The 27,382-nt window shown below is 37.0% G+C and overlaps 1 protein-coding gene across 11 annotated transcripts in view; it reads left to right on the top strand.

The window, feature by feature from the left end:
* sgk3 (serum/glucocorticoid regulated kinase family member 3) overlaps positions 1 to 27,382 on the top strand; it is a 107,768-nt gene that overhangs the window by 59,714 nt on the left and 20,672 nt on the right. For 8 of the 11 annotated variants that reach the window (XM_069921347.1, XM_069921346.1, XM_069921351.1 and 5 more), the window contains 9 exons: positions 1,632 to 1,749; positions 16,589 to 16,774; positions 17,720 to 17,803; positions 19,542 to 19,614; positions 23,419 to 23,494; positions 26,592 to 26,679; positions 26,800 to 26,849; positions 27,033 to 27,090; positions 27,213 to 27,296. In XM_069921347.1, the coding sequence (XP_069777448.1) occupies positions 16,697 to 16,774; positions 17,720 to 17,803; positions 19,542 to 19,614; positions 23,419 to 23,494; positions 26,592 to 26,679; positions 26,800 to 26,849; positions 27,033 to 27,090; positions 27,213 to 27,296 (591 nt within the window). In that variant the 5' untranslated portion in view covers positions 1,632 to 1,749; positions 16,589 to 16,696. Of the gene's footprint in view, positions 1 to 1,631; positions 1,750 to 3,187; positions 3,261 to 14,279; positions 14,331 to 16,588; positions 16,775 to 17,719; positions 17,804 to 19,541; positions 19,615 to 23,418; positions 23,495 to 26,591; positions 26,680 to 26,799; positions 26,850 to 27,032; positions 27,091 to 27,212; positions 27,297 to 27,382 lie in introns of those variants that run through there. The other 3 variants (XM_069921342.1, XM_069921350.1, XM_069921349.1) reach the window with 3 other exon arrangements.

The raw sequence follows: 27,382 nt of genomic DNA, 5'->3' as shown, positions 1-27,382 counted from the left end.
TTGTTCAAGAACAATTTCTTTGAAACACCTCTCAGACTCTTCTTCCTCCCCTTGATATACAAATTATGAAATCCATATATACTCGAAATAATCAAATTTTTGGACCAATTTTTTGGGTTAAATCTAGCAGGGTCAACTTTTTCACATGTCATACTTTACAGGGGCTAAAATTTCACACAAGAATCCAGAAGTACCATATTTACTCGTGTAATCATCGAGTTTTAGGAACCAATTTTTCAGGTCAAATTGGGGGGGTGGGGGTACTACCTTTGACCACAGTAAGTACCTGCATCATTCAAGGCATTGGGAGCTCAGGTGGCCAGGACAGGGAGGCAAGTCTGCATTTGGGGTTTCAGAAGCTCAAATGAGCAGTGGCTGGGGGCCTTCGAGAGAGTCTGTAGCCAGGGCATTGGAAGTTCTGGTGTTCAGGCAGCTGGGCCAAGGGTCTATGGTCAGGTCATTGGGAGCTTAGATGGGTGGGCAGTTGCGAGCTCGGATGTGTGGGTGACCAGGGCAAATGTGCATCGTCGTGTCATTGGGAGCTCAGATAGGTGGGTGGCTGAGGAGAGGGTTCATGGTCAGGGTGTTAGGAGCTTGTGCAGCGATTGGGGCCAAAAATAGGGTGAGGGGAGACAACTTTTACATGGGTCATACATAAAATAGTGGTTTTTGGGCCAAGAAATAAGGAAGGAGGGTGGTTCGACTATTACATGAGATCGACTATTACACGAGATCAACTATTACATAAGTATATGTTGTTGTTCGTCCTTTTGTAGTTGAAGATGACCATGGCTTCAAAGTCAAATCGTTGGGTTTGAAGTCATGACTTGTGCTTGACTTGGATTAAAGTGAGGGAGAGTTGCGCAGGTCGTCAGCCTCACTCTCTCAACCCGGCCTATGTGGACCCAGTGGCAAGACATAGTTGAGATGGCTAGAGACAGGTCAGGATGGAGTGGATGGCCAGCAGTGTTCTGTATGCGTCTCACTTCTTGGTGCTCCACAATGCATTGCTGAGAATTGCCTTTCTGCCTGTTGATGGTTTCTTCCACCCAATCCACTGAATCCAGGCTTCACACACTAGATGGGCAAGCCCTCTGTTTTTTGTTGGTCCACAGCAGTTCTTGGGCATCCTCATCCGTCTTTGTAGCTTTTGGGAGATGTCTCCTCTTCTGCCTGCTCTGCTATTGGGATGATCGCCATGTGGCGTAGTAATGACACCACCCCCTCACTTGTTTTCACCCGCTAGCTGAAGTGGTTTCCAGGGTGTGGCATGAGGAGCCAACAAGTGAGAGATTTAGGAGATGAGTGAAGTCCAGTGATGCCTACCATCCCCACTTAGTGAGGCACAGCTATCAGCACCAAAGGTACTCCCTCTCCTCAGAGCTCCCTACACCCCATGAGGAAATAGGGTATCATTCAATACCATGAAAGGATTGTCTGCATTAATGCAGTCTTCTTTTGCACTGGGTTATCTATGACTATTACCTATTTTTGTATTTATGATCTCTTATTAATTCAATTTAGTATACTATTGTTTTCTTTACAAAATACCTGCAGCAAGTAAGAATTTCAGTGCATGTGTATGTTGTACAATATATATGACAATAATCTTATTTTCATTATTACTACAGTGAGAAAGGTTCTTCTGCAAGTAGCCCAGCAAGTCATCTCTAACGTGCATACAACCATACAAAGTTGGAGAGCAAGTGCACAATTACAGAGTACAGTGTTACAATGAAAAGATCACCAGTAAGTAACAAGGCCAGCATGAAACCACAGTTGTAAGGTTAATTTAGGAGCCTGAAGGCTGCCCAAATTCTCACTCTTGAACCTTCTGCCCAATGAGAGGAGGGAGAAGAAAGTATGCTTGGAGTGGGAAGGTCCTTCAGTATGTTTACTGCCTTTCCTGGGTAGTAAAAAGTATTGATGGAGAGGAGGGAAATTTGTGTGATATTCTGACTTCCATTTACCACCTTCTGAAGTTTGTTTAGATCTCTCGGTACAGCAGCTCCCATACTAAACTATAATGCATCTAGTAAGTATGCTTTTAATGGTGCACTTGTCAAAATTGTTGAGGGACTGGGGTGGCGGGGGGGGGGTGGGACTTACTGAACTTTGTTTTGACTGTTATGTCAGTGTAAGTTGGTCCAGGCCAGTTTACTGAAAATGTTTACTCATAAGAACATAAAAGCTATTTTGAAGTCCCTTTAGCACCGTTGATGTGGACATTTGTGTGAGCTCTATTTCCCGCTTCTCCTCCACCCCCCACCCCCCCACTTTGTCTTACTGACATTGAGAGGAAGGTTATTAATTTGGCATCACATCATTAAACTCTCAATCTTCTTCCTTTTATCGTTTCATGACTTGAAATTTAGCCTCTGACTTTGGTGTCCCCAGCAAATGTTTAGTCATGGATGTAGAAGCAGCATAGTAGAGGGCTTAAATGTTCTTGTGGAGCACCAGTGTTGAGTGCAATTGTGGAAGAGGTAATTGCGACCTATTTCACAGATTTCACTGTCTGTTAGACAGGAAGTCAAGGATCCAGTTGCAGAAGTGGTTCCTGGGATTGAATATGCTTGTGATCTCTGGTATTGAAGGTGATTAGTTGAACTGCTGTTCATCAGCTGGATTCTTGTACTTCTCATCCTTTGTATGTGTGATTTTATCCTACTAAACCAGGCATTTAAATGACCTTTGAGTGATTTGTTTTAAGAGTAATTCCAATATCTATAATCAAGTCATTTTTAATGCATCAACATACTGATTCAGCTTATTAGTGTAAAAAAAGAGGAAAGAAAGAATTGAATATCAAACTTTCTCAGCAAAATCACAATTTTTTACATTGATTGATCACTATACAAAATGATTACATTATCACTATCTCCACATTACTTAGAGACTGTCAATTGTGAATCACTTTTGTTTTGGAAGTCAGGAAAGTAATTGCCAGTTCTGTGGGGGTGGGATGGGGGGAACCTTGTGTGACATACTGTACATTGCAGTTTTATTTTTATAATATTTACAACCCCTTGGCAACAGAAAAATTGAGGAAGTAAGCTCACTAATATCCTGTTTGAGTAGAAAGGCAATTTCCTTGGTCAGTTCAATTGTGGCAGTGTGTTCTGCTGTTTGAAGCAGTTTTAAACCATGAATATTTCTTCTTTTTATTTGGATATATATTTTATGCAATCTTTTGCTCTGTTAATGGACTAAGTTTTTTAATATTTCCATCATTAATGAAAGAAGCTTATTTTTCTATGGTAAGTGTTTTGTTCCTGTTTCATAATGTCTTAATGAAGTATTTTTAACCCTATCGTGATGTGATTGAAGGCTTTCAAGTTTAAATTTGGAACTGCAAATTGCACTTGCGGATTCAAAGTAGCTCTTGATACATTACATTTCACTGTGACATTTAAAGTATTATTTATACTTTTAAATTCTGCCAAGATCCACGCAGATCTGTCAGCAATTATGCCTAAGCTCTCGGCCTCTAAAGTGCCAGCTGAACCCATATCAAGTTAATTTGGCAAGTGCAGTGGGCTGCTGTAAAGAATGAGAAAAATTGGTTGCTAGGAGAAAAAAAATGAGTGAAGCTTTCTATTTGATTTATGTAAGTTAGAATGCTTTAATTTTTTTTAGTATTTTAACTTCTAAAAGTACTTAAATTTTTTTAAAGTAGGTACTAATTTTTGAATGTTTGTGATTATTAATTGAAGCAGCAGCTATGGCAACCATTTAGCCTGAAGGCAGCAGCTCACTGGTTATCAAAGCCATTCTGTCAATGCAGTGAAGATAAGTGGTGGGACTTGGAGTACTATTTAATTATAATGAAATGCAATTAAAATTTGGTAAACTGTGAAGCAGTTAATATAGCCGAAAAAATGTAAATGTCAATAATTAAGGGAAAGCCACATAGAAATATTTGAGAGTTCGTTGTTTGAATAGTTTTTTCTAATATTTAGTAATTGAGAAAAGAGATGCATTGATTGCAACTGCTTTTAGAAACAGGTGAGAGAATGCAGATTTTTTTTCCACAATCAAATAATACATTTTGGGAAATATTAAAAACTGCAGATCATGGAATCTTGAGCAAACCATGAAGTGCTGGAAGAACTCAACAAGTTGTGCAGCATCCATGAGTAGAAATGATCAGTCAAGGAGTGAAGACATTAATCTGGCCTAAAACAATTAATTCACTGTAGTTGGGATTCCCCTGCCTTGTCAGTTGTGCTTTATTGTCAACTGGGCATGAGAAAGAAATATAATAATGGTCATAAATTTGCCATATCATGCATACTTTTATTTCCCGGGAGATCTGTTGCTGTATCGAGCCATAAAAAATTACAGAATATTTAGCTAGAAGAATCCAAACACCAACAAAATGCATCAATGCTTTCAAGTGAAAGAAAGACTTGAAGTTTGAATTCAAGAAAACCCATCTCCCACTGGGTAACTAATTACAGTAAAAATCCCCATTATCTGGCAACTACAGGATCGCGGATGCCAGATGTGCTAATTTTCCAGTTGACTGAGACTCACTCTTCCGATGCTTAATGAAAACATCTGCATTAAGAATACACCTTTTAAAGACAAAATACAGTGGAAAATATAAAGTAATTTGAAAATAATATCAATATTTTAAAAAATATTTTATTTACAAATTTTAAACCACAATAATTTCATTACATTAAATTCAAAAGTTATTTCAAAAAAATTGTACATGTGATATATTAAAAATACCCCTCCCCTCCCACTTCCCCTCCCCCAAAACCCCTAGAAAGAAAAAAAAGAAAGAGAAAAGAATATAGAAAAAGGACTGGAGAATGCCAAGGGAATAGAGCATTTATATCATAAAGTCTGATAATGGACCATACAAGAGATGAGGTCTTTGGAGAGTCTATTAAACATATATACCCATATTTTGTAAATATGGGTGCCATATTTTCCAAAACACATGATATTTATCTCGCAGATTATAAGTAATCTCTAATGGTATACAACTATGAAGTTCTGCTTGCCATCTATATCTGAGTTTCATGGTATTGCTATACATTTCCTAGAAACTGCTAAAGCAATTTGTACAAATTCAATTTGATACACAGTTAATTTTAATTTAGGCCTTATAACCGTATATTATTCAATAAAAATAACATTGAATATTGTGATCTTTAATTATGTAAATTTCACTTTGATCAGCTAATTCCCGTAAATTACAAATTTTAAATTTAAATCCCAGTTGCAGGTGCTGTAACAGTGTTGTGCGAGCTGCTATGCTAACTAGGCTAACATCATAATTAACTCCCATCTTCACCAAGGGATTGTGTGTTGCTTTGGAGAACCTTTACTTTTAAAATTTTAAACTTTATTTATTTTTAAATCTATATATTTATTTCCTTGCCTTTTTCCAGTTGTTTGAGTTTCTGGTTGATTGGGAATTTGACTGTAAATTGTTGGTGACTTAAAAGTATTACGATATATATTACTTTCTGTAAGCATTTCAAATACAGTTTATTACTTTCAGCCCAGGAGTTTTGTGAACATGGTTGAGTTTCATAATGAATATCTGAATGTAATTATCAGGAATTTTTTGCATATGGCAATTAAGTCATTATCATTAGGAAATGTTGAATTGACTCCAATCACCTTCTCTTGATTAAATGTGTAGTATGGAAACTGCTACAGGCCCAAACTACTCTTGTATTTTTGAGGTATATGTGGGAACAGTTTTTGTTTCAGATCCTACTAATTCTATGCTCTCAGTCTCAATGAAGGGTTCAGGCCTGAAACAAACTATTGTCTTTCTCCCACTGATGTTGCTTGATCTGTTGAGTCCCTCCACCTGATTGTTACTAATCTTCCATTTCTGGATCTCTCCATCATCTCAGAAAATGAGCTAGCAACAAACATCTATTAAAGCTCACAGGACAGATTCTCATCCGTATATTGACAATAATGCTTCCCACCATGATGTCTGTTAGGACTCCATTCCATCTTCCCAGTAATAATAATGAGTTTATTATTATATACATTGAACAATGTGTAAATGCACTGAAACATACACAGCTTCTTTTGTCTGTAGTTTTGTTAGGCAGTTGTTTTTAAACAATTACAAATAACTACATAAATGTATTAAATACTTAATTAAGTCAAAAAGACAATCTAATATATATGCGCATGTATGTCTGTTCTCCATGCAAATCAATATAGAGCACTCTAGAAATGTCCAAGGAAGTTCAGTAGGGATAACATTTGAAGCTGAATGTCATGACCGCATTGAATTTAACCTTTAAGGTGATATGACGTTCAAAATAAAATTTTGAACTTGCACCAGGGACACCTCAATTAGTTACAGTGCAGTGCATCATTGTACATTCAGAATAAAAACAAGTGGGCAAATCGAGTTCCGTATGGGCCCCAAACATTGAAGCATATTGGTAGCAGCTCTTCACAAACCCTGAGACAGCAGAGGAACATCAGTCTCACTTCACTGTTGATGCTTCCAGACAGGCAAGAGCAGGCAGCAGAAAACAGAACAGTAGCGATACGTCCATCTCAGTGCTCAGGCCTCCAGACAGGCAAGGGGCAGGCACTGGGAAACAGAACAGCAACATGCCCCATGATATTGAGGTGGCAATACATTCCGAACGTAGTAAGGGAGAAGATGTACTAATTTTGATAGTCCCACTTTGCCATGTCCGTCAACAATTCCCAAGATCAGGCATTGAAAGTAACTGGACTGCAATTGGAAGAGCCCTGCTTTTCCCATGGGCAACTCTTTGTTGGATGTTCACATGTTGGAACATTCAGCTTAGAGCTGCCCATGGGGAAAAGCATCAAACAGTCTTTATGTAAATGCTCCAGGTGGAAAAACTAAGAACATTGTTTATTATGAAGCCCTTAGCTGAGAATTGTTTGTCTATGTTTTGCCAGAAGTCAACTTTGTTTGAACCGTATATCTCTGTTACAAAGAATATAAATGTTGTGTTTGGGAAAAAATATATTTATGCAGAATTACCATGAAGATTATTTGTGTATTTGTTTCAACCATGTAGTCAACACTGAGTGTTTTAATTCCTGGGCAATGCCGAGTATCCTGCTAGTAAATACATATAAAAAAAGATAATATTCAGTTTTCTTCATGCAAAAAGAAGTAATGTTGCAAAGGTGCAGGCAGTCCTTTTGTGGTGTTGGAGTGTTTCCAAATTAGTGTATCAAGGGGAGGTTCAAGAGCCTGATAACTATTGAAAAGTGTTTGATCCACTTTGACCTACTGCAATCAAGAAGGACGTACAGGAGTATCAAAATTGGGACAACCAAGCAAGCTTCTTCCCATAGGCTGACCAATATCCTGTAACTGGGTAAATCATCCCTAAATATGTGTATATTTATATTAAACTGTATCTTTATGTAGATATGTGATTTATTGTGTGCGCAACATGGTCCAGAGAAAATGCTGTTTTGTTAGATTGTATACGTACAGTTAGATGATAATAAACTTGAACTTAAGAGGACTAGCTCCTACTGTTTTAATTCTCCCATGCCCATCTAACCTATCTAACTGTGACTTGCGATGATGTTATAACAAGGCTCAATGTAAGCTTGAGGAGCTGCATCACATTTTCTGTCTGAGCTTGTGCAGTTTTTTGGGCGATGTCAAATTCTAAAACTTCAGGCAATTCTCTTTATCTATTTCAGAATAGGCCTTTATCAGTGACCAATACAAAGTTTGACATATTGGATATGACCTGCAGCTCTGTATTTTGCAATATTAACACTGCTTTTTCTGTGCTCTATTTCTCTAGCTTCCCTCATTTCATTGCTTCAAGAACAAAGAGCTATTTTCTCTCTCCAAAACTGTCCCAATTAACCCTTTGACTGATGAATTTGTTTACTGCTTATCCCCAGTGCCACCCTAGCTTTGTCTTGCCAGTGACCTTTCCATCTCTTTCTCCAAATTAAATATTCTCTCTTCATCTAGTTTTGACTCTGTTAACTCTTTTAGCTACTGCCTGACCTACTTAGAGTTTCCAGGATTTGCTCTATATATTTCAGAATTCCAGCATTTTCAATGTTCTTGATTTTTCAACACTAAGATTGTGGTCCTTTTCTCTGGAAGAGAATCTGATTTAAACGTCCTTATGACTACGATGGAAACTGATGGGAGAAAGCTTATGTGGAGGATTAATTGCTTCATGGACTACCAAGACCAAATGTTTTTATGTTGTAGACTCGAGACAACTTTGTTCCCTCTTACTTCAAGGCATTCATTCCCACATTTCTTGGGAAGGAGGTTGAGACTTAAGAGAGATAAATGTTACTTGCTTAAAAAACTCAGTAGTTGAAATTTAATTTTCATTTTTCCCATCAGAACCTATTGATACTCAGAGCTTCAGCTTGAATTACATTTTTTTAATATATATGCACATCAATACCAAGATCCAGACTCATTATCTGTCACCTTCTCTTTTAATTTCAGTTATTTTCATCTCATTCCCACTTATTCTTTGTTTTCTACAAAACTTAGCAAATCCAATTCATAATATGGACCCATTCTCCCATAATTCCCAAATCTTCCTTGCCTACATTGATATGCAGTTGACTAATTTATTTTTTAAACCCCTCATCCTTGTTTCCAAATACCTTTATCTTCCCCTATTTTTGTAACTTCTTCCAGCTCTACACTGATGCACAATAACTACATGCTTGGAATTCTGTGCTTTTAATTGCTTATTTCTTAGCAGCAATGCCTTCAACCGCCAAGGCGTTGTCTGAAATTTTCTCTACTTTTTTGACTAAAGGCATTCCTTCAAACATACCTCAAAATTATTGGGCAATTAGCCCAAGTGCAAGCTCCCTTGCTGAATCCCATGAAGAGCTCTGTGTTGGAGAGCAGCCAGCCAACTCACAGTAAATTCCAGGTAAAGACTTCTGGATTAGTTTGCTCATTCATATAAAGACATTACAGAGTTGTCATTTTCATAGAATAATGACAACTACTGACATTTTCACCATTATGTTTAAAATAGTTTCTTTTTAGGCTTTGTGTTAGTTTTTAGAACATAGAACGTTACAGAACATCACAGGCCCTTCAGCTCAAATTTCAGATTTACTGTCAGATTACATACATGACATCAAATAGAACCCTGAAATTCTTTTTCCTGCAGGCACGGCAGAATTACCCCTAATTGGTAGTGCAAAGATAAACTGTACATAGTGTAAACATGTAAAACAAATAAAAGAACTGTAAACAGATAATGAATGTAAAGAAACTGTGCAATACAGAGAGAACAAGGAAAATCAATCAAGTGCACAGGTAAGAGTCCTTAAATGAGTCTCTGAATGAGTTTGTCGTTGAGGAGCCTGATGGTGCAGGAGTAGTAGCTGTTCCTGAACCTGGTGGTGCGAGTCTTGTGGCATTTATACCTCTTTCCTGATGGCAGCTGTGAGAACCGATCAAGTGCTGGGTGGTGTGAATCTTTGATGATTGCTGCTACCCTCCGATGGCAGCATTCCCTATAGATGTACTCAATAGTGGGGAGGATTTTAGACTGTGATGTCCTGGGCTGTGTCCACTACATTTTGGAGGGCTTTCTGCTCAGTGGTATTGGTGTTCCCATACCAGACATGATGCTTTCAGTCAGTATACTTTCCACCACACCTGTAGAAATTTGCCAGGGTTTCTGGTGTCGTACCAAACCTCTGCAAACTCCTGAGGAATTAGAGGGGCTGATGTGCTTTCTTCACGATGCCATTGGTGTGTTGGGTGCAGGAAAGATCATCTGAAATAGTGACTCCCAAGAACCTAAATTTGCTTAACCTCTCCACCTCAACCCTCTAATGATCACTGGATTGCTTTCCCTTCCTGAAGTCGTCAATCAGATCCTTAGTTTTGGTGACATTGAGTGCAAGGTTGTTGTTGGTGCACCATTCAGCCAAGTTTTCAATCTCCAACTCATCCCCTTCCTTTATACAACCCACTACATGGTATCACTGGCAAATTTGTAGATGGTGTTACTATCATACCAAGCTACATAGTTGAAGGTGTAAAGTGAGTAGAGCAGGGAGCTAAGAACACAGCCCTGTGGTGCTCTGATACTGATGGAGATTATGGAGAAGTTCTTTTCAATCTTCACAGATTGTGGTCTGGAGATGAGGAAATCCATGATCCAATTACACTAGGATGTTAACTCCCAGGTCTTATAGTTTGCTGATCAGTTTTGAGAGGATGATGGTGTTAAATGCTGAACTGTAGTCGATAAAGAGCATCCTGATGTACGCATCTTTCTGTTCAGGTGTTCCAGGTCTAGAGCCAGTAAGATGGCATCTGCTGTTGATCTGTTTCTACGATAGGCAAACTGGAATGGATCTATGTCACCGTTCGGACAGGAGTTGATATGCTTCATTACCAGCCTTTCACTGGCTCACTATGTTGTGCCAACCTATATAATAAACCTTTAACAATCTAATCCTTCCCTACCAGACATCCATAGCCCTCAATTTTTCTTATGTTCATTGAATATCCCTATTATATCAGCTTCCTCTACCACCCCCAGCAATGCACTCCAGGCATACACCACTTTTTTAAAACTTCTGACATCTCTCCTAAACTTTCCTCCACTCACCTTAAAGCTGATATCCACTGTTATTAGCTATTGCCCCAGGAGAAAGGTACTAGCTGTCCACCCAATCACTTCTCAGTTTCTTTCATGCCTACCCTTTCACCTGTAACCACCTAATACCTCTTAGCAGTTGGGCTGTTTTCCTCCCCCTTCTGCACCCCCCCCAAACCCACCCCCCCCCCCACCTTTTTATTCAGTCATGTGTCTCTTTTTACAAAATCCTGAGAAAGGGCTCAGGCTGAAATGTCCATTGCTTTTTGCTTTCTGTGGATGGTGTGTGACTTGCTGAGTTTCTTCAACACTTTTGAACTGCACTAGACCCCACATTCTAAAGAGTTTCTTGTTGACTTCCAATGAACAAGTGAATCTTCATTTACTTTGCACAATTAAAATTAGTTTCTCAACATGGGAGGATTTTTGTTGTTGCCTCTTTCAGTTACAACCTTTGTTTTGCACCGTAGTGCTATATTCATTAGATGCCACTTTAACCAAGAATTCAATCCCTCAAAACCTCAACAGGCAAAATATCAAATCAAAGACGAGCATAAATTGAACTTTTGAAAGCATTTTGTGTGGGTCTTCCAGGGCCAGAGTTTTGATGTGGAACAGAAAGGCCACTTTTCCCACAAACATCTGAGCTTGTATGGAAAGGCATCTGGTCGGTTTTTGAAAAGGGAAATATCTACTACCTTCCATCCCCATTCCCAGATCCTCTAATCTGGTGCTCATAATTTGATTATTACAAAGCAATTCTGATCTCTTGATGGATTTCTGTCTCAAATGCAGCTGATGAATTCTGACTTTCCATTTCATGGATCTGAATCCCTTGTAAAATGACTTCTAAAGTTTCCTTCAGCTACAAAGACTCCCCTCATCAGTAGGTGCAGGCTTGTTCTGTAAATTTAAAGTTATTGTACTGACAGTTTAACAATCACCAAGCTTGGGTTTATTATCCTGCTTGTTCACCATGTTCATTTTCAAGGACTATTGAATTTGGTTGGGGCAGAACATTTTGCAAATTTGATACACAAACTTTTGCATGTCAATATTTCCCAACAGACTAAGTTAAAGGGAGCATAAATTTTCCCTTCATTATCATTGTTGAATGATTTTACACTGCATAATCTTTTCAGTTCAATAACTCAAATCTACGAGTGCAGAAGCGGATATAAGAGTTAATTCTTCCCAGATCTGATCCTGAACCAGTCCTAGAAGATGATTCTCTGCCATTCCTAAATTTTAGGACAGCAGGTACAAATGGGAAAAGAATGTTAAGATTGCTTGCTTCCATCAAAGAGTGGAAAAAGACATGGATTCAAACTAAACAGGGCATGATGGGTACCACTATGGGAAGAGGGCAATATCAAGCATAATTTCCTGAATTGCATAAACCTTTTAATCGCAAGCACATTTTGTGTATTCAAATATATGGATCTCCTCCAGTCCAGGAGTGATGTTCGTGCTATTGACTGTCAAGTGATTCTCTCCTATTAGAGATGGATATTAGAAATGCAAACTGCCATTTATTAGCCAGTGCCTGAATGTTGTCTTGGTCTTGATGTAGTCAGAAGTGGACTGCTTAGATAACTGTTTAAAAATGATTCCTTGAGTTTATCTTAAAATGAAATAAAACTGGGATTATTTCCGTAAGTGTGTTGGTGCTGTAGAATGTGACAGCATTTAAATACCCTATTAATTATGCCTCCATCAACTGAAACTGACAAAATAGAAATTGGTGCTCTTGGCTTCTTGTTATAGGAGTCATTCTAGCAATCCCCCATTGGCACAAATTCAAATGTAAAAATTTATAAATATTAGTCACTTAAAAAGGGCTACAAAGCAATTCTGATCTCTTGATGGATTTCTGTCCCAAATGCAGCTGATGAATTATGAGTTATATGTGATGATCATTTAATAGAAATAATTATTGTTCCATTGAATATCTAAGATATTTAAAAAATATATATTTATTTTCTGACTTTAACACCTCTTGTACTAATACAAAATTCTGCAGATGTTTGAACTCCTAGACAAAATGCAACAGATCATGCAGAATCTGGAGAGAATGCAGTCTTGAATTTGAACAAGTTAGAGATGCAAGGGGTTTTAGTCAAGTTCAGAGACTGATGCAGAGAGGAAAGAATAATGTGGAAGATTTGTGATGGAATGAGACTTAAGTTAAATGACAGAGTTAAATGGCAGTTGATGAAGAAAGGTCAGAGAATATGGTAACCTGAGAAGCTGCAAAACCAAAAGTGGTCCACGGAATAAGAGAAGGAGAAGCATTGCTAACCGTGGCTGTTGACAGGAGGCTGTGATCTGAAATTGTTGGACTGTATCCAGAATTTTGCAATAAGCAGTGAACCAACAACATTTCTTGCTAACCTTAATTTTAATCTTAACCCACTTAACCTGAGTGATCCTACCAGTGGGAATTCAATCAAAAGGAGAGAGATTTTTCTGCACCATGCCTTTCTGGATCCTTGTTTCCTTTCCCTGTGATAGTGAAATTGTCAAGACGTAATCTAGGCACAAAATCCAGCAAATATGAAAAGAGAATAAAACATTTCCCCCTCTGATGTGGATGTGGGTTGTTGTCCGTTTTAAGGAGCACTGGCAGTCAAAACTACTAGTTTTGTTTCCAGATCTGGACCTCTCATCTCGGAGGTATGAGATGCCTAATCTAAGTATTAGGTTCAACTACTCAAGTTCACTGAACCATTTTGGGAGAATGAGGCATGAGAGGTCAGAGTAGGAAGTAGAGAATTCAAATGATATTTAAAAGAGCTTGGGGCTTGCTTAGATGGGACATATGCAAATTGAGCATAATTTCCTTTTTATTTTTAGTAGCCTGGACATAAAATGTGCATCTGTCATGCCATTGTTCAAAAACCTGAGGTTTGCAGTTCATAATTGACATTATCAGTAAAGTTCAATTTCCTTGGGAATCCATTCTATATATTCATCATCTTGAACAAAGTCATTGTTTCTGATCTATTTACCTTCCTTTTCAAAAAAAATATAATTTGCTTTCAGAAATGTGACTTGGCAGGTATCCAAAATTTTGCATTAATGTGTGAAAAAGTAAAGATAAATTAAAATAGAAATTTCTTGAAACAAAAACACCTTTTATATAAAATCAAAGGATTTAGTTTAATGTTGATGAATAGGACAAGAATTTGATTCTGTTTTTCAAAGTTTTTGCTTTTAGAAAATAATTTAAAATGTTGATTTAATGAAGCATGGCTCTGGTTTGCATCTGATTTAGTGTAATCTTTGCTTTTGACCGTTATTGGCCAATAGTTATCGCCAAAAATGCAAGGTGTTGCATTAGTGGGTTTTTTTTGCATAATAGAAACTTAAATAAGTAAACCAGAAAAGAGAAACTAATCCTGTGCACATATTCACCATGCAATGAATGCCTTCCCCTGGGCTCAATTTTGATGTATTAAGATGCATGTGCATGCACACCTTGATGAAAACAAATTTAGCTTCCTTTTATATCCGTTAACTATTTCCAGGTTGCAAATCTGTAACTCTTTGCTGTACTAGTTCCAGAGCCATTAGTCATGTGTATGATCAAATATTCTGACTGTTTTTGCATAGTTTTATAACAAGTCTTACGATTGGTCATTTTCCATTTTTTTCATGTCTGTGCAGAAGGCTGCTTCTGCAGACCTACACAAGTTCAGAGCTTAGAAACTTTAACATGTAAGTGCCGCAGGATTAATTGTCTCTTATGATCAATTGTGTTGGATTTCCTTGTTTTCAGTATGTGGATAAACTCCAGTGCAAATCTTTAAGTTTTTGGCAATGCTATTAACCGATAACTGTTGGATGCAAGCTAAATCAACAGATGGACGTTGCACCATCCCTAATTTCTATAACGCTTCCAACTATTTTGTAAAACAAAACCAACAAGACCTTTGTTTACACAAAGGCAACAGATAAAAGAGCTTGTCGGAGCTGCAGATTGTCTGGAGCTGTTCTAAGAGGGTCATGTGGTTTTGCAAGCAGAGAGAGTCAAACAGGCTTTTGACACACACACACACACACACACACACACACACACACACACACACACACACACACACACACACACACACACACACACAGGTCAGTTCTACAGTGTGTTACAGTCAGTAACAGCAGCTGGAACTGGAACAAGACAACCTGGCAAGCTTCATTTGGAAGACAGGTTGTGAGTGCTTAGTTCAGCCTGGTCAAAGCCCTTGTGGTTCATGCAAGAGGAGAGGGCTGGGTGTCTAATGTTTTACCTGGAATGAGGGAAACAAGAAAGAACTCTGTGATGACCTGAAAGAAAGAGGCTATCATCTGGAGAACCCTGAAGGGGAAAGTTTCATCAGCAAGACACTGAAGTGGCTGATGGAAGTAAATCAATTGTGGATATCCTGGAACAACAAATCTCTCTCTGAAAACCGACAAGAACGTTCCTGAGTGATAACCATTTACCTTTCAAGTACCAAAGCCTGGTGAACTTTATAAATGTCAAATTCTGTGCGCAGTATAAGAATTGCCTGCAACCAGTGAACTTGGAGGAATGAGAAGTGAAATTGGACTGTGAATCAAAGAACTTTTCTGAACTTGCACATTGGTTACATACACCTGCGCTTAGAAATAAGAAGGGGGTTAAGTTAGGCTAGTTAAGTCAATAGTGATAAGTTTAAGTGTGATTCTGTTTTCATGTTTAAAGTTAATTAAAAGCAACTTTTGTTTAAGGAACCATTTGTCTTGGTGAATATCTATTGTTGCTGGGTTTATGAGTCCTCTGAGCTCGTAATACTATTCTTTTAAATGAGCCCCTTGATTAAATGCAAAGTATGCATTTGTCACCACTAAGTTCTATCTTACTATGTGATATGAAAGTGAAGAACTATTTCAAAAGCTGGATGATTGCCTAGATGTATCTTATTTCCTTTAAAAAGAAATACCATATTCTTTGGAGAAACACAGTCTGCCTATTAAAGTGGGCATTTCTTAAAGCAACTGGAGCTGTGCAGCTGGATGTATACATAACACTTCCCAGCTTCAAATATTTCCCATTCTCAAAACATGTCACCTTCCAAGAAATGTAAACCTCGATATTTCGAATTGCATCTTATTCATCCAAATAAATCAAACTTCGTAATTGCAGCTGTAAATAGCTTTAATTGCAGTTGATAAAAGCGAATAAACATTTTCATAGCTTCGCGCTTCATAACGATGAGTAAAACAAAGCATATTGTAAATGAGAATGACAATCTTAAACAAATTAAAATTATAATAAGTAATTAACAATTAATAATAATGAATTCAAAGAAAAGTTTTTCAAGTGAGCTTACTCTCCTTCCATGGTTATTCCAAGAATGAAAATGAGTTCCTCATCTGCTCGGATATTACAATATATGACATCATAGTAACTCTACAAAACAACCATTTTTCTTAAAGGGAAAGTTATAAAATAACCACAAATCACAAACACCTTAAAGGATGCATCTGATGGATCAGCTATAATAGTCTCTGCCTTACAAGAATGAAATATCATTAAATCATTTTAATCTTGTAGGTCATATAAACTAAGGTTATCCTTACAGACATCAGTCACATGTACCCATCACTACATGAGGAAAATTGAAGGATGTAGTCATAAGATAAGAGATTTATAACTGACGTCGCAGGAAACTTCTCCTGAAGACAGTGAATCTCTGGAATTCTGCCCCTGAGGATGGTTAAGGACAAATCATTAGATATTTTTAAGGTGGATATCTATTTGGAAGATCAAGGAATTGGGTGATGGTTGAGTTGAGGCCAGCCATGAACGTATTTACTGGTTGGACAAACTTGAAAGGCTTGGTGGCCTGTTCCTGCTCAAATTTTATATTTAGAAATAGCAAGCATTCAGAAACAATACTTAAATTGTGATTGATGTTAATATGCATGATCTTTTCTGAAACTTTATTCTCTTGTAGGTCTTATTACAAAAGCAACAAGATGTGTTCCTGAGTTGTTGAATTTGAATAAACACCTTTAAAACATTTCTCCTGTTTTGGAACCATCATTGGCGGAGGATCAAAAGAATGAATTCAAAATCAGCAAGCCCCAATGTCAGTATTCCCAGCTTTGATGAACACCGTGAAAAAAAAAAGCGCTATACGGTAAGTATGGAAATAACCTTTGCTAGGCTTTGCTGAACAAATATAAATTGATTTTTAATTTGTATCATCTATAGAAACTTAACGTAATAAAGTATTTTCTAAATTGCCCTATCTTCATATAGGTAATATTTTTACATAAGCAATCAATTTTAAATTTGCGATGTTTTCGGATGCACACATGCAACCAGTTAAGCAGATTAATACGATGGTTGAAGCGCTGTAAAGGTGTTATGTGGATGATAATTCAATCATAATTAGCATCTTTGTCATTGGTGTACATCAATTTACAAGGATGTTGGATAACTAGAGTCACGGCAAGGAAAGAATCAATAGGAGATAACTAATGGTTACTGCATTGGAAGTTTCAGGCTGGAGAATGACTAGTTGTGAAATCTTGGGAAGGATAGGATGTTAAGAGTTATCATGAAATGAGGAACTTGGTACAGGACGAACAACAAAATTCCAGATGAGTTGGAGTTAATGTAACATAAAAATAAGGTGAACACGAGGGAAGAGAGTGTTTGTCAAATCAGTTTTAGAGGATAACAGAAGCATAAAGAGACTATTTGTTATTGGTGAGGTATATAATAGCAGCTTGGGCTTGATTGAAATGCAAGTCATTCTCCTAGTAATGAAATGGATGTGAAGTTGAGATCTCATGTTGCGGTTAAGCAGAGCAAAACAGCAGTGAGAGTCTACAGTTTCTGGGAGAGATGTTAAGCTTGTGTTGAATAGTTACCAAGTTATAATCAATCATGGATTGGATTGTAGTTAAAATACATGTTTTATAACTTTGGTAGAATGGCAAAACCATGCAAAGCACAAAGATGTATATTAGTCATAAGAAAGCTCAGTGAACAAAGATTAAAAGAATGTTACAAACTAATGGGTTGACTTGCCTTCGTAATATTTAAAAGTTAATTTCTTGCTCTGTTTTTCCTACAGGTATACAAAGTACTAGTGCGAGTTGGCAGAAATGAATGGTTCGTCTTGAGGCGTTATGCTGAATTTGACAAATTATATAACACAGTAAGTTTATTGTCTGTTGCATGTCCTTCTTCAAGTGGCATGCACACTAACCTAGTATGCTGTCAACGTTTAGACTAAACTTTATCTGTTTTGTCTTAAAGAATGGCCATACATTTTTTGTAATAGGCATGTTTACTTTCTCAACACCAATATGTAATTGGCTTTAATCAATATTCAGCACTTTCTTTGCTGTGAACACATACCTTCAGTTTATTGCAGAAACTACAGGTTTATTTTATAGATATTGCTCATTGTGCAATATCTTTTTATAAGCAAATAACTTTTTAAACTCAAAATAAGCACAGTTGAGTTCATTTGTTTTTTTTCTTCGAGATGAAAAGGGAAAAGTAACATGTCTTCTCCACAGTTTTCAGCATTCCTGATTTGATAAATACAGTGTGAAAGAAGTAGTGACTCAATGAAAATGATGGAAAACTTGGCATTTCCAACAACATCTGTGCAGACAAAAAAAAAGCAGAGAGAAAAACAAGGTCATGTTCCAATTCGATGATTTTTCATCAGATCTGATAGAAGGACATGTTTTTCATTGTCATTAATACAATTGATTAATATCGAGCAGAAATTAAAATTGTTGTAAATTCATAGTGTGTAATTTTTTTAGAAGATTCCAAGGTTCAAGCCCAACTGCATTGCTAAGGGAATAATGCTTCGCTATCATTAAATGAGATTTAACCAAAATGACATTTGTCTATTCAAGTTGCAAAGTTCCAGGAAACCTGAAGATCAGTGGATAGTTTCATGTCTGTGAACATAATTTTTTAATCAAAATTACAAGTCACATGACATAATCATTAGATGGAAACAACCCAGCAGGTTGTGCAACATTTGTGGAGGGAGAAACAAAGTTGACCTTTCAGATTGATGATCTTTCATCAGAAACATTACAGATAAAATAATTAAAGTGCAAGAGATATGGGGAGGAAAAGTGGAAGATACACAGTAGGGTAGAAGGTAGGAATGATTGAATGACAAAAGGTATGTTTGATCTGGGTGGATGTGAGTGGTCAAGACATTAGCAAATAACAAAAGATAGATTTGAAGAAGATGAACAAAATCTGAAACAACCAGAAAAAAAATTAATTGAGGCACCATGTCTAGATTCCAGTAAAAACTCAAAATGTTGGAGAAACCTAGCAGATCAAACAGTGACCTTTCTGTAGCAAAGGTAGAGATACATAACTAACGTTTCGGGTTTGAGCCCTTCATCAAGGACACTGTTTGCTAAGTTTTTGCAGCATTTTGTGTTTTTACTTCAACTACGGTGTCCACAAAATGTTGTTTTACTTTTGATGCCTAGAATCCATGCTATTTGAATACAGTTTGGTATTTAACCCAGAAATCACATTTGAAAGTCATAATTTATTATGGGGGGAGTGGGGGGGGGGGGGGGAAGGGAAGAGAGAGAGAGAAAGAAATGATCCTCTCAGAATATTGCTTCTAAAATGCTGGCAACATTTAATTGGAAGATGGTTGTTTATATTAAAAATAGTCACCTTCCACAAAGAATTCTTTCAAAATTGGCAAAAAGAACATTTTAGGCAACCATCTCTCCATATCATAACCATTTACTGTACCACAAACTATCCATAAGAAAAGCAGTCAGATCTAACTGTCACTTTATTTGGCCTAATGCTCTAGTTTTCTGCATCTCTGACAAACATGATTAATATGTTTTCTGAGAAACAAGCTCTAATTTAGCTTCTTTTGTCTTTGTTAGTTGAAGAAACAGTACCCTCAATTTCCTTTGAAACTTCCAGCTAAAAGAATATTTGGAGACAATTTTGAACCAGGTGATCATTCCTATATATACAAAAAAAAGATTGTTGAATCTGCTTATAATGCAACCTGTGTGCTTTGTAGAGCTGATGGTTTGAATGTTGTTTCTTTATCCCTCTTCCAGGAATTTCAAGAATGATAAATTTATCTGGAATTAATCTAAATGTGCAGTTTATTTTGAGTTAAATGTGTTTAGAAATTCCACAGCAGAACTTTTTAATCATTTAGAAGAATGTTGATAGTAATCTGGTGTACAGAAGTGAATGTTGGTTGTCAGATATTAAGGGTGTTATTGTTTCTTTGCACTTCCAGCAAGATATGGCAGCATAAACGTGTTTTCTTCTATCTTTGTTGAGACACAACTGTTGTCGGGCTGACGGTATAACATTTTAAACTTTTTTCCAGAGAGCATATGATACCAGCAAGTTAAGGATTTGATTTATTATATTGGTTCACATCGTATTGATAGGCAATGGTAGCTATCAGAACATAATAGAACCAAATAATATATGACATGTAACTAATGTCATTTCTCTTGTGCTGGATTATCTAGTCAACATTGTCTCAGTGTCAGTCGTGGACAGCAGCAATCATCTTTAGTTGTTATCCAGCATGAAAAATTTTCCTCAGTTAGTTGGCTGCTTTAAATTCCTCATTGCAAAGGATTTGTAAATACTTTCTTTCTATCACTATCCTAATGATATCAGCCTACAAATTAGCCAATCACAAATGAAGATGTACCCATGCCAACTCCAACTTCATTATGTAATGTAGATGTATCCTTCATCATTTCTGTCTCTACTTGCACTGTCCTGGTATGGCTTGTTTAAGCAGCTGTTTCACATAATCCACTCTGATAGTACCAACTTAGAATTGACTCCATCTTTTCTGTCCTATGATATTGTCTTCAACGTCCCCCTTTCCCTCATCTGCATTCCTGAGAGTGTAGATTGCATCTCCAGAAGAAGTATAATCTGTCCTTGCATGTATTTCAGGTATACAAGATATTGGTTTCAAATTCATGCTCCAAAAATTTTTGGTTATATAAGTTTTTAAAATATTTAGACATACGGCACGGAAACAGGCCCTTTTGACTCACAAGCCTATGACCCATAATTTACACCCAATTAACCTACAAGCCCCAGTACGCTTTGAATGGAGGGAGGAAACCGGAGCACCCGGGAAAACCCATGCAGACACTGGGAGAACGTACAAACTCCTTACAGCACTGGATTCAAATCCAGGTTCCAATTGCTGGTGCTATAACGGCATTGTACTAACCGTTATGCTAATTGCGCCATCCGTGGTATAGTATCAGCCTTCCTTCTGTTTCACCTTTTTTCAAACTATATCCTAAACTGAACTTTCAAAGTGTTAATAAACTTTGTCAAAAAATTCTGCGCCTCTGCACTGAAGAAATCATATCATATTTCAGCCAGGACACTGGAGAGAAGGTGCTGAGTAAATGTAAAGCATTTTCTGATTGGGAGTAAATAAAAATGTGAAATATAGAAATTTCAGTGGCCAGCTTGACATCCAAATATGCTCATTGAGTCTCTCCAGGGTGGATACCATGAGAAAAGAAATTAATGGCTTCCAATTTATCTAGGAAGAGGTTAAATTTTTCAGATGTTGTACATTTCTGGATATTGATCAGCCAATGAGGCTACATTGGTAGAACTTAGAAATGGGCAATCAGTTTGATAGGGTTTCACTATTGGCCTCCCAATACTCAGCGAAAATTAATAGATATGTAGGCAAATTGCTATCGGGTGTAAAAATAATATTGTAATATTGGGAAATTTTTAAGAGCATGTAGAAAGCACTTCAAGACAAAGGACTTTACTCTGCCTTGGGTAAAGAGGATGGAAAAGAAGTGGAAATGTCTATGGAGCAATCATTTAGAAATAGCGAATCTATTTCAAAGTAGTCATGGCAAAAGGTAAGGTTGGTTCTAGAGTTAGTCTTAAATTTGGGGGAGGGTTCTAGAGTTGGTCTTAAATTTGGGGGAGGGTTGATTTCAACAGTTTTAATCAGGATCTGACAAAACTAGATTTGGAACACCTGCAAAAGGGAAATATAATATCTGATAAATAGTAGGAGTTTATAGGTGAGATGCTAAGAATGCATTGTTGGTCCAAGTAAAGGTAAGAAGCAAGATACCAAGATTAGGGAATTTTGATTTAGAAAGTTTATTGAAAATTTAATCATAAGCAGGAAGGAAGTGTTTGTCAGGTTCAGGCATTTGGTCTGAGTGAGCCCTATGAAGTTTATAGGTGTGGTAGAAGGGAACTTAAGGAAATTAGGAGGGGTAAAAATAACCTTGGTTATGGATTCTTGAGTAGAAGTCATTTTGAATCCTTGCACTTTCTGTCATACTTTCTAAATTACTACCAACTGTTTTATCAGCATCCCTGTTTATTTGATTCACCAGAACTTTGGTTTTTAGCTCAACTGAAGAGAAGCTAGTCGGAATGGGACAACTTCCAGTATTGTTCCAGTTACCCATGAATTGAAACCCCTTTTTTTTCCCCAGACCATTCTCGATGGCACACAAGCAGTTCTCTGATCATATTTTTCCTATACTAATTGGCACTTGGCTCTAGTTGTGGTTCTGCTTTATAATTTAGAGTTCAACCGCTTCTCCTACTTCAGCAGAACTTGAGTGAATCGACCATGTAGACTGCCACAGCTGGATACCCTCTTCTTCTCACCCCCACATCCCGCTGCAACCTTTTCTCTAGTATTGAGGATATATTATTAACCTTGTTATTAGGCAGGGAAAATAACCTTTCGGACATGTGCTTATGGTTGCAGAGAACAGCATGTTGCTCACTGCTGTGATTATTACTTGCCCTCTCTGCATTCGGCATTCTAGTGCATACAGGCTTCATTTATTTTCCATTTATTTGAGCAGCAAATTGCAAAAGCTTCTCTAACACTACCTTCAAGATTCCCATACCTGTTTCACATGTCACACCCCTCCATTAATCTGGAGATCTTATTTTGAGGGGTGTGAGTGCCTATTGGAATAAAAGGTGTCCAGATAACTTTCTGCCTCCCTGTTAGATTGCAGTGTCCAGATCTCAGACTCTAGCTCATCATGTTTGCTGCAGTTTTTATTCCCTTCCCATATATAACATCTGCAGTTCACCACTTGTTATGCCATGCTTGTATTGTTAACTTGCTAAATTCATTAAATCATTAACTTTAGAATTTGTTCTGATCACTAATCTATTTTCAAAATGATAGTTTTGATTAAATGATTATAATCAATTATGGATTAGTACGAATACTCCTTTTTAAGATGAAGAAAACTTCAATTCTTATCAACAAGGCTTTCTCAGATTTGCCTTCAGATTAATGGACTGGACCAGAATTAGATAAGGTCATCAAATTTGAGAATATTTTCTTTAAATGTAAAGCTGCATCTTTGTCCTTGCCTCAATGATGGAGGTACAGGAGCATCAAAATCAGGACTGCCAGGTTGGGAAAAAGCTTCTTCCTGCAGGCTGTGTGATTGATGAATAGTATCCTGTAACTGAATAAATCATTCCAAAATATTTTAATAATTATTTTTAATTATAATCTTTTGTTGATGTCTGATTATTACGTACTATGTATGTGTGCGCATAGAGGTCCAGAGAACTGCTGTAAATGTACAATCAGATGACAATAAACTTGAACTTAATCATTTAAAAACCATGTCAAGCAATATGATCATGCTTTGTAGTTTTCTAATATAGAGAAATTTGTCATGTTTATATTAGAAGTGGCAGGATAACTATTCTTTCAACTTTTCGATTTTTTTTTAACAGCTTTCATCAAGCAAAGAAGAGCAGGATTGAATGAATTCATTCAGAAAATAATATCAAATCCATCATTAAGTGAACAGTAAGTTTCATCTAGTTAGTTCCATTAAATAGTAACCTTATTCATTTTAATTGACTTGGCATTTGGAGGAGATAAATCTATTAAATATGTAATTATCTGCAGCTAGGAATATTTAAGTTAAGTCCAGTTAAATGGATTTTGATTTTATTATTGCTTCTTAAATGCTACTTGGATGTCTTAATTTGTGTTTCTCAAAGCTGGTATATAAAAGAAAATACCATGATAGATTTTGCTGTCAGGTACCCTTGCTGATAATTATGCAGTCTTCCCTCGCCTGAACTTGGAGGCCTGAAGAATTCCAAACTCCAGTCTCATGCCTTCAGGAACAATAGGGTTTCAATGGCAATAGATGAGAAGGTCCAGTTCTTTTCAACACTTCCCTCACTCCCCCCAACACACCAGTTTCACCTGCAGTAGATGATTTTTTTAAAAACATTTTTTGATGTCTATGTCTGACATGTGGAAACGTTTAACAAGAATTAATACTGAAGTGGGTTTTTTTAAATGACTAAATGTATAAAAACTTGAAAAATAAAAGACAAAAGCATTAAACATATTAAACTAATAGCATTAAAGTAGAGTTAGAAGTAGCATCTTACCTTCTGGTTTGCTTTTATTCTTTAACTTTCAATCTTCATTGAACTCATTGAAGCCTGCCATTTTGAAAATAGGCCTTGCCACTGAGCATATGCACCAAAGTCTAAGGCTTTTCATGTTAACTTAATGCAAGAGATGATTTCTCTTACTTTCCCAGTATAAATTTCAGAGTTTGTGATGTTGGTTAGAAGAGTAAAACTGATTCAGCCTTCAGAATTTTTCAAAGACTTCATCTTTTAAAAAAAAATCATCACTGATGTCAACCATCAAAATGCCATCAGTCTGTGTGGAATCGTCATTATTGGCAAGTATGATCCATATCATATAATAAAGATGGAAAACACTCAACAGGTCAGGCAGCATTTGGCCATAGGAAAGTAGTGTTAATGTTTCCGGTCCAAGACTTTTGGCTTTTTTTTTAAATTTCTGAACTGAGAGCTTACAGTATTTTTGTTTTCCTGAAAATGATTGGCATTGAGAAGAATAGGATCATTTGTTTTCCATCATTTCCTCCCTATAGTAAGAAAGAAACTCAAAAAATGGTTTGAGAAACATAACATTCAAATTCCCCTTGCATAAAATTCAACAAATGCTCAATTCTGGTAAAACTCCTAATATATAATGCCATCTTGCAATTAAAAATGTAATAATATGCATTTAGAGGTGCCTCAGAGTGTGCAAAAATTACAGAGAAGATTACTTTGGGCAATCAATGCTGTTCTCCTACTAATACCCGTATTTCTTCAACAGCCAGACAGGAAAAAAAGCAACAAAAAATGAAGGCAAAATAGAACATTGAACATTACAGCACAGTACAGGCCCATGATATTGTGCTGACCTACATAAATGTACTTCACCTCAATCTAACCCTTCCCTTCACAGCCCATAACCCTCCATTTTTCTCAAATGTGTGTGCTTATCTAAGTGTCTTTCAAATGTCCCAATTTTACTAGCTTTTACTACCACCCATGGCAATGTATTCCAGGCACCCACCAATCTCTATGGGGAGGAAAAAGAACTTACTCTGACTTCTTGTCATAAACTTATAAACTTCTATTGAAACACTTCTTGTCCTTGTGGTCCAAACAGAAAATCCCATTTTTCTCAACCTTCATAAGACATATTGTCCAATCCAGACAGCATCCTGGTAAATCTCCTCTGAATCTTCTCTATAGCTTCTCTATTCTTCCGATAATAAGGCGACCAAAGATGAACACAATACTGTGTGGTCAAACCAGAGTTTTTCTGAGCCACAACATTGGGGCAGCACAGTTCGCTTTACTGCGCCAGCGATCAGGACTGGAATTTGAATCCCATGCTGTCTGTAAGGGGTTTGTACGTTCTTCCCATGTCTGCATGGTTTTCCCCGTGGACTCCGGTTTTCTCCCACCATTCAAAACGTACCGGGGGTGTAGATTAATTGTTGGTAAATTGGGTGGCACAGACTCGTGGGCTGAAATGGCCTATTACCGTGCAGTATCTCTGTATTTATAAATTACCATGTGCTCTTGAACTTGATCTTCCCAATTCATGATGGCCAGCCGTAACCATCCTATCCACTTATGCGGAAAACTTAAGGAATCTATGAACCTGGACCCCAAGATCCCTCTGTTCCTCCACATTGCTAAGAATCCTACAATTAAATATGTACTCTGCCTTCAGGTTCGGTCTTCCAAAGTGCATCACTTCAAGTTTTGGGGGTTGAACTTTTGCCACTTTTCCACCCAATTCAGCATCCTGTCTCTATCCCGTTGACAACTTTCTCCATTATCGATAGCTCTCTCAACCTTTGTGTCATGTGCAAACTTCCTGATCCACTCCTCCACTTCCTCTTTCAAGTTACTTATAAAAATCGCAAAGAGCAGCGGTCCCAGAATAGATCCCTGCAGAATACCACTAACCTCCAAGCAAAATGCATTCCATCTACTATCACCTTCTACCTTCAGTGTGCAAGCCAATTCTGAATCCACTTAACCAAGTTTCCATAGATCCCATGCCTTTCAATTTTCAGGATGAGCCTGCCATAGGGAGTCTTATCATGCGCCTCATAAGTCCATATACACCATATCCAACACACTACCTTCATCAATTTCTTTCTCACCTCCTCGTAAAAGTCAATTGGGCTAGTGACGCATGACCAGCCCCTAATGGAGCTTTGCTGACTATCCTTTTAATAAGACCAGGCTTCTCCAAATGCTCATAAATCCTATCCCTAAGAATCCTCTCAAATAGTTTGTCCACTATTGATGTAAGAGTCGAGTCATTTGTCAGGTGATTGATGCAAGTCAAGAAGACCCTATTGGCAGTGAGATGCAAAATTGCTTTCTTGTGTAAGGTGTGAACAAGGAGCTGATCCCGCTCTCTTTTGAATTTGTGCAGTTTAATATTCATTATAATTGATTCTCTTTTTTTTTAAATTCCAGCTTCTTTGTAAAACATTCATTTTCCATGGGCATTAAAGAAACTGCTATTGAATATAATCATTATTTATTTTCTTTAGCCTTGATGTTCGAGCATTTCTTCAAATGGATAACCCAAAGAATCACTCTGATCCGTCAGAAGATGAAGATGAAAAGCCAGATCACATGGTACCGTGCATGCAGTTTTGAACTGTGCTGCCTGCTAACTCAAATACTGGCAAGCAGGTTCCTGCTTATCGTGATTCCTGATTGCCATGCCTGAAATCTAACCTTTTTTTTTATTAACAGCAACATTCTACCTCTGAAAGTATTTATCTTGGTGCCTCAGGAAATCCACAGTGAGTGCTCTAGAACTATAGTTAATTCGACTGATATTTTTATGTATTGAAGACTTAATCAACAAGAGAATAAAAAAATAACTATTTATTGTTCTGTCCAATCTAATATGTATTACATTTGTGCATTTTGTGTATTTTAACTCTATTGATTATGCAGATTTTTAATTTTTTGTGGTATTTTAGAGCTAAGCCAACAGATTTTGTTTTCTTGAAGCTCATTGGGAAAGGAAGTTTTGGCAAGGTAAAAATTTAAGTTTTTTTAGTTTGTTTCTTTAGAAATTCAGCATTTCAGAAATTGCATTGCTATTTTGCTTCAATGAGGGTGGGCCATCTGGATCATAACTACTGAATTATTTTTGTTAGGTTCTACTTGCAAAACACAAAGCTGATGGTAAGCTTTATGCAGTGAAGATATTGCATAAAAAAATAATCCTAAAGAAGAAGGAGGTAATATGAGACATTCCCATCAATTTATTTTAGTTGTCCCTTGTTTTCGGTGTTTTATTGGCTCATAAAATATTTTCTTTATACAG

The sequence above is a fragment of the Narcine bancroftii genome, chromosome 2, assembly GCF_036971445.1.
Source record: "Narcine bancroftii isolate sNarBan1 chromosome 2, sNarBan1.hap1, whole genome shotgun sequence".
NCBI classification, from domain to species: domain Eukaryota; kingdom Metazoa; phylum Chordata; class Chondrichthyes; order Torpediniformes; family Narcinidae; genus Narcine; species Narcine bancroftii.
Note: the sequence above shows the minus strand (reverse complement) of the source record. Positions and strands in the feature narration are given on the sequence as shown.